Consider the following 8200-nt stretch of genomic DNA (forward strand, 5'->3'; position numbering starts at 1 on the left):
GTGGAATTCCTGGGTATTTTCTGAGTACCCCATTACTTGTTTGTAGGGAATAGACTTCAGCCTCCATGACCTTTCCTGAGTTCCAAAGAGCAGGTGTGAAAGATTGTTAATCAGAGAAGGGAGGGTATGCAGAGAAAAGGGAAGAGGAGCAGCCAAGAAACAGTAGTGCAACCTTGGGCAGGATCCTGTTTTTACCTCAAAGGCTATACATAACAGTATGTGGTGCAGAGGTCTGACAGAATGTGGTCCATTGGAGAAGAGAATGGCAAACCACTTCAGTATGCTTGTCTTGAAAACCCCATGAACAGTATGAAAACACAAAATGATAGGATACTGAAAGAGGAACTCCCCAGGTCAGTAGCTGCCCAACATGCTACTGGAGATCAGTGGAGAAATAACTCCAGAAAGAATGAAGGGATGGAACCAAATCAAAAACAATACCCAGTTGTGGATGTGACTGGTGATAGAAGCAAGGTCTGATGCTGTAAAGAGCAATATTGCATAGGAACCTGGAATGTCAGGTCCATGAATCAAGGCAAATTGGAAGTGGTCAAACAAGAGATGGTGAGAGTGAACGTCGACATTCTAAGAATCAGCAAACTAAAATGGACTCGAATGGGTGAATTTAATTCAGATGATCATTATATCTACTACTGTGGGCAGGAATCCCTCAGAAGAAATGGAGTAGCCATCATGGTCAACAAAAGAGTCTGAAATGCAGTACTTGGATGCAGTCTCAAAAATGACAGAATGATCTCTGTTCATTTCCAAGGCAAACCATTCAATATCACAGTAATCCAAGTCTATGCCCCAGCCAGTAACGCTGAAGAAGCTGAAGTTGAATGGTTCTATGAAGATCTACAGACCTTTTAGAACTAACACCCAAAAAAGATGTCAATTTCATTATAGGGGACTGGAATGCAAAAGTAGGAAGTCAGGAAACACCTGGAGTAACAGGCAAATTTGGCCTTGGAATGCAGAATGAAGCAGGGCAAAGACTAATAGAATTTTGCCAAGAAAATGCACTGGTCATAGCAAACACCCTCTTCCAACAACACAAGAGAAGACTTTACACATGGACATCACCAGATGGTCAACACTGAAATCAGATTGATTATATTCTTTGCAGCCAAAGATGGAGAAGCTCTATACAGTCAACAAAAACAAGACCAGGAGCTGACTGTGGCTCAGATCATGAACTCCTTATTGCCAAATTCAGACTTAAATTAAAGAAAGTAGGGAAAACCGCTAGACCATTCAGGTATGACCTAAATCAAATCCCTTATGACTTTACAGTGAAAGTGAGAAATAGATTTAAGGGACTAGATCTGATAGATAGAGTGCCTGATGAACTATGGAATGAGGTTCGTGACATTGTACAGGAGACAGGGATCAAGACCATCCCCATGGAAAACAAAATGCAAAAAAACAAAAGGCCTGTCTGGAGAGGCCTTACAAATATCTGTGAAAAGAAGAGAGGCGAAAAACAGAGGAGAAAAGGAAAGATATAAGCATCTGAATGCAGAGTTCCAAAGAATAGCAAGAAGAGATAAGAAAGCCTTCTTCAGCGATCAATGCAAAGAAATAGAGGAAAAGAACAGAATGGGAAAGACTAGAGATCTCTTCAAGAAAATTAGAGATACCAAGGGAACATTTCATGCAAAGATGGGCTTGATAAAGGACATAAATGGTAAGGACCTAACAGAAGCAGAAGATAATAAGAAGAGGTGGCAAGAATACACAGAAGAACTGTACAAAAAAGATCTTCATGACCCAGATAATCACGATGGTGTGATCACTCATCTAGAGCCAGACATTATGGAATGTGAGGTCAAGTGGGCCTTAGAAAGCATCACTATGAACAAAGCTAGTGGAGGAGATAGAATTCCAGTTGAGCTGTTCCAAATCCTGAAAGATGATGCTGTGAAAGTGCTGCACTCAATATGCCAGCAAATTTGGAAAACTCAACAATGGCCACAGAACTGGAAAAGGTCAGTTTTCATTCCAATCCCAAAGAAAGGCAATGCCAAAGAATCCTCAAACTACCGCACAATTGCGCTCATCTCACATGCTAGTAAAGTAATGCTTAAAATTCTCCAAGCCAGGCTTCAGCAATACATGAACCGTGAACTTCCAGATGTTCAAGCTGGTTTTCGAAAAGGCAGAGGAATCAGAGATCAAATTGCCAACATCCGCTGGATCATCGAAAAAGCAAGACAGTTTCAGAAAAACATCTCTTTCTGCTTTATTGACTATGCCAAAGCCTTTGACTGTGTAGATCACAATCAACTGTGGAAAATTCTGAAAGAGATGGGAATACCAGACCACCTGACCTGCCTCTTGAGAAACCTGTATGCAGGTCAGGAAGCAACAGTTAGAACTGGACATGGAACAACAGATTGGTTCCAAATAGGGAAAGGAGTACATCAAGGCTGTATATTGTCACCCTGCTTATTTAACTTATATGCAGAGTACATCATGAGAAATGCTGGACTGGAAGAAGCACAAGCTGGAATCAAGATTGCTGGGAGAAATATCAATAACCTCAGATATGCAAATGACACCACTCTTATGGCAGAAAGTGAAGAGGAACTAAAAAGCCTCTTGATGAAAGTGAAAGAGGAGAGTGAAAAAGTTGGCTTAAAGCTCAACATTCAGAAAACTAAGATCATGGCAGCCGGTCCCATCACTTCATGGGAAATAGATGGGGAAACAGTAGATACAGTGTCGGACTTTATTTTTGGGGCTCCAAAATCACTGCAGATGGTGACTGCAGCCATGAAATTAAAAGACGCTTACTCCTTGGAAGAAAAGTTATGACCAACCTAGATAGCATATTCAAAAGCAGAGACATTACTTTGCTGACTAAGGTCCATCTAGTCAAGGCTATGGTTTTTCCTGTGGTCATGTATGGATGTGAGAGTTGGACTGTGAAGAAGGCTGAGCACCGAAGAATTGATGCTTTTGAACTGTGATGTTGGAGAAGACTCTTGAGAGTCCCTTGGACTGCAAGGAGATCCAACCAGTCCATTCTGAAGGAGATCTGCCCTGGGATTTCTTTGGAAGGAATGATGCTAAAGCTGAAACTCCAGTACTTTGGCCACCTCATGCGAAGAGTTGACTCGTTGGAAAAGACTCTGATGCTGGGAGGGATTGGGGGCAGGAGGAGAAGGGGACGACAGAGGATGAGATAGCTGGATGACATCACTGACTTGATGGACGTGAGTCTGAGTGAACTCCGGGAGTTGGTGATGGACAGAGAGGCCTGGCGTGCTCCGATTCATGGGATCGCAGAGTCAGACGCGACTGAGCGACTGAACTGAACTGTGCTCTTTACAGAACTAAACCCCCCCTCCCACCCCAGATCAAACGGATTTACCATTCTTCATTCCAGAGAAGAACCGCCCAAGGCCAGATTAAGGAAATGCAAGCCCTGTACACCCTGATCCTTATTGGCAACCCAACCTGAACCATTGCTATAAAATTCCTCACCAAATCCTCCCAGATTGAGCACAAAGTTTTTGAGGACAGGAACCCACTGTGTCCCCCTTTGCCTGGCAAAGCAGTAAAGCTATTCTTTTCTACCTCACCCAAAACTCCACCTCCAAGATTCAGTTCGGTACCAGGGCACAGAGACTGAGTTTTCAACATTATTAACAGATGATATAATTGTCTGTGTAGAAAATCCTATATCTTTTTAAAAAGGGTACTAGATTACCAAAGTGTCAGGATACAAGTCTATATAAGTCAGCTTGGGCTGTCATAACAAAATACATAGACTGGTATGTGTGTGGGGAGGCAGGAAGTGATGTTTAAAAACAAAAATGTATTTTCTCCCATTTCTGGAGTCTGGATGTTCAAGTTTAGGGTGCCAGCAGGGTGGGGTTCTAGTGAGAGTTCTCTTCCTGACTTGCAGATAGCTGCATTCTTGCTGTGCACTCTCTCTCTCTTCCACTTCTTATAAGGCCACTAATTCCATCATGATGACTCCGCTATCATTAAGTAATCTAACCCTAAATCCCTCCCCAAAGCCCCATCTCCAAATATGATCAAATTGGGGGTTAATGGTGAAACATAAGAACTTGAGAAGTGGTAGATAATATCAACATACAAAAATCAGTTATGTGTATATGTGTGTATGATACACACAAATATACAATTGGGAAATGAAATTAAAGAAATAAAACTATTTACAATAGCATAACTATATGAAATTCTTGGGGATAAATTTGAAAAAAAATATGTGCAAGATCTGAAAACTATAAAATATTGCTGAGGGAAATTGAAAAAGATCTCAGTAAATGGAGAGATATATCATATTCATTGTTTGGAAAAACCAATACTCTTAAAATATCAGTTCTCCACAAGCTGACCTATAGATTTAACACACTCTCAATTCACTCAGTTAATCTGTGTGTGTGTGTGTGTGTGTGTGTGCAAGAGCACTTGTGTGTGTGTTTGAAAAATAACAAGCTGATTCTAAAAAAGATTCAGAACAGCCATAACAACTTTGGAAAATGAAAACAAATTGGAGAGAGCATGCCCTACCTGATTTTAAGATTTAGTCTAAAACTACAGTTAAGAGAGCATGGTATTGATATAAATATAGACAAATAGATAAGTGAAACAGAACAAAAATAAGCCCACACAAATATGACGCAATGATTTTTGACAAAGGTACAAAGTCAAATCAATGGGAAAAGGATGGCCTTTTTAACAGATGATGCTGAAATAATTAAATATCCATATAGGAAACAAATTACCTTGACCTAAACTGTATCAGTTTTCTATGGCTGCATAAAAAAATTACCTCAAACTGTTTTTTTTTTTTTTGCTTAAAATACAGTAGCTTTTATTTACAGTAAATTTATATATGTGCTGATTAGTCATGCTGATATTACATAAGAACACAAACTAAACCATACTAAAGTTTAAAAGGGAGAAAAATCAATCCTATCAGCCATCCTGAAAATTCAGAAGAGTTCATAAATAGCAAGCTCTCACAAGGAGGGAGCTCAACACAATTGGTAATTTAACATGCCACAAATGAGGAAAATAAACAGGGCATGGGGATGAGGACAGGAAAAGTCCTGCCAAGATTCTCTTCATTTTGATCGTATTGCTTTCTTGCCTTTGGGGGGAAGATTTTTTACTTCAAAAGTAACAAAATATTTGAGAAGGGAATTTACATCTTGCTGTTCTAGATGGTATTCGACTGCTATTTTCTTAGCAGTCCATGTGTCTGGATAAAGTTTATGATTATTGAGAAGTGTCAACACCACTACAATGGAAATTTTACCTTTGGGAATGTTCTTAACGTTCACCATGTCAAACTGATGGTCTTTCAGCAACCTGTACTGCTGGGGTCCAGCCCCAGTGGATCCAGGGTATTTGAAGTGGAGACGGAGTTGGCGTCCTAGGAAAAACTATTAATTAGAAGTATAAAGAGAGATTAGAAAGGAATAGTGTAGTAGGAAAATTAGTGGAGAAAAAAGAGGCTGAATAACTTGGTTTACGTGGGATACCAACAAAGCTTCGAGACAAGAAGCTTGCACTATCTACGTAGGCCACCAGTGCCCACTTGAATAGCGGAGAGTGCCCCTCCTTGGGCTCCCTCTCGCGTGGATCTTAAAAGCCAGGGCAAAATTAGCAGGCTTGGCGAGCACCCACACTCCAGATGGGACTTCAGCCAGAAAAACGGAGAACAAAAAAGAATGACACGGGGGAATCAGTCTTTCCAGAAACTGATCTGTTTTCTTTATTTTCAGGTTTGCTTATATACCTTTTGTAACACATAGAGACAAATGGAAATTTTAAAGTCATGCGAGGGTCAGCAGTCCTGACCTTTATCAAAATCAGGTGCTTCATATAAATGTATACAAGAAGGTCTTAGGGGTTTTACATCATCTTCTGGCCAGGGGGCCTAGTAACATTTTATGATCCTTTCTTTCCGATAACAGTCAGTCAACCAGAAACTTATTTTCCAGGGGTGATTTTTCTTAAACCAGGCACCACCCTCCGAAGGTACCAGATAAAGTTGCATTCCTATAGGGTGAAGGTGTGAAGGGAAGGGAAACGGAAAGTCGCTCAGTCGTGTCTGACTCTTTGCAACCCCATGGACGGTAGCCTACCAGGCTTCTCAGTCTATGGGATTTTCCAGGCAAGAGTACTGGAGTGGGTTGCCATTTCCTTCTCCAGGGGATCTTCCCGACCCAGGGATCGAACCCGGGTCTCCCACATTGTAGGCAGACGCTTTACCCACTGAGCCACCAGGGTGAGGGTGTAGAGGGTTACAATTAAGAAAGGAATTTACTTAGCCTAAGGTTAACATGATTAATCTTAAACTGCTACTGCTGCTACTGCTAAGTCACGTCAGTCATGTTCGACTCTGTGTGACCCCATAGACGGCAGCCCATCAGGCTCCTCCGTCCTTGGGATTCTCCAGGCAAGAATACTGAAGTGGGTTGCCATTTCCTTCTCCAATGCATGAAAGTGGAAAGTGAAAGGGAAGTCGCTCAGTCGTGTCTGACTCCTAGCGACCCCATGGACTGCAGCCTACCAGGCTCCTCCATCCGTGGGATTTTCCAGGCAAGAGTACTGGAGTGGGGTGCCATTATTTCTTCTATATGCTAGTTATATTCATTATAAGGGCAGGGAATATGGAGACTTAGCAGCAAATATTGGCCCAACAAATGAAAAACCCTTCACCAATATAATTCCTAATCAACCCACTATACTAATAATTTCTAACTTCCTAAAAGAATCTGCCTTTGGTAAGTCTAAAACATCTCGTGCCTCTCACGGTTGGGAGGCTGTAAACAATCACATGTGGCCGGACGAACCTGTACAGGCAGGCTAAGATAACCCTCAGAGGAGTTCGTAAGTTGAAACACTCTTGTCACACCCAGGAATTTTTATTAACTGGAGCTGTAGGTTAACTCCTTCTCCGAGAGAGGTGATGGGGGAGAGCCCCCCGTAAAGTCAGAGGTGTAGGTGAGAGCATAAAACAGTAAAGTAGGCAGACTCTGGTTTGGGGGGTAGATGCTCGAGGACAGAGGGTTTCCTGAGGCTCGATCCCACCTTTGGGTATGCCGAAGCCTCCTTCCTCATGACCTTTGCCACAGGCGGAGTTCCTCTCACTGGCTCCTGGCACTGTACTCCTTAGGCTTCTGACATGTTCCGGCATCTTTAACCTGCAAAGAAGACACGGGATCTTGGGAATCAACATACACATCTTTTAGTAATGACAGCAGTTTGTTATCTTTTCTGTCAATTTCTCCCTTAATTTCTGGATGGCTGCTCATCTGCTCCCGCAGGAGGTTCTTGGTGAAGGGGTGCCTGGGAGTGGGGGAGGGCTTCATTCTGCTGATTTCCCATTCAGCCTGGTTCTCTAGGTTGAAATTCCTGACTGTGCGAGCCACCTCAGCCCCCATTTCTTCACAACATGATGCTCTAAGTTACACCACATGTGGTTAAACACCCACGCGGGCGACCTCCAGGACACACTGGAGCATGTGCACGTATGGGGGTGACCCCTACCTCAAACTTTTGTTGTTGTTCGGTCACTCAGTCATGTCTGACTCTTTGCAATCCCATGGACTGCAGCACTCTAGGCTTCCCTGTCCTTCATTATCTCTTCAAGCTTGCTCAAACTCATGTCCATTGAGTCAGTGATGCCATTCAACGATCTCATCCTCTGTTGGTCCCTCTCCTCCTGCCTTCAACCTTTCCCAGCATCAGGGTCTTTTCCAGTGAGTTGACTCTTCACATCAGATGGCCAAAGTTTTGGAGCTTTAGCTTCAACATCTGTCCTTCCAATGAGTATTCAGGGTTGATTTCCTTTGGGATTGACTGGTTTGATCTCCTTGCAGTCCAAGGGACTCTCAAGCATCTTCTCCAACACCACAGTTCAAAAGCATCAATTCTTCAGTGTTCAGCCTTCTTTATAGTCCAGTTCTCACATCCATACATGATTACCTCAAACTTTGTGGCTTAAAAGAACAACCATTTATTAACTCAGTTTTTTAGGTTCTTACCTACTTCTGGATTATCTGCCTTGTGTCCCAGAAGGCTAACATCCACTTATATGTGGAATCTAAAATATGACACAAATGAACCTGTCTAGAAAACAGAAACAGACACATGGACATAGAGAACAGACTGGTGGTTGCAGGGGACAGTGGGGAGGAATGCAGTGGGA

At 42.4% G+C, this 8200-nt stretch overlaps 1 protein-coding gene across 1 annotated transcript; it reads right to left on the reverse strand.

Annotated features, from left to right (window-relative positions):
* Positions 1–5105: 5105 nt before the first annotated feature.
* LOC138930208 (NADH dehydrogenase [ubiquinone] 1 alpha subcomplex assembly factor 4-like) lies at positions 5106–7433 on the reverse strand. The gene is made up of 3 exons (XM_070289918.1): positions 7159–7433; position 7025; positions 5106–5357 (listed from the first exon to the last, which is right to left on the reverse strand). Exons 1-3 carry the CDS (start codon positions 7431–7433, stop codon positions 5106–5108), a joined length of 528 nt encoding a protein of 175 aa, XP_070146019.1.
* Between the last annotated feature and the right edge of the window lie 767 nt (positions 7434–8200).

The sequence above is a fragment of the Ovis canadensis genome, chromosome X (genome assembly GCF_042477335.2).
Source record: "Ovis canadensis isolate MfBH-ARS-UI-01 breed Bighorn chromosome X, ARS-UI_OviCan_v2, whole genome shotgun sequence".
NCBI classification, from domain to species: domain Eukaryota; kingdom Metazoa; phylum Chordata; class Mammalia; order Artiodactyla; family Bovidae; genus Ovis; species Ovis canadensis.

Excerpts from the sequence above, each read along its gene's own strand:
- LOC138930208 (XM_070289918.1), bottom strand. The coding sequence starts at position 7,433 with ATGGGGGCTGAGGTGGCTCGCACAGTCAGGAATTTCAACCTAGAGAAC.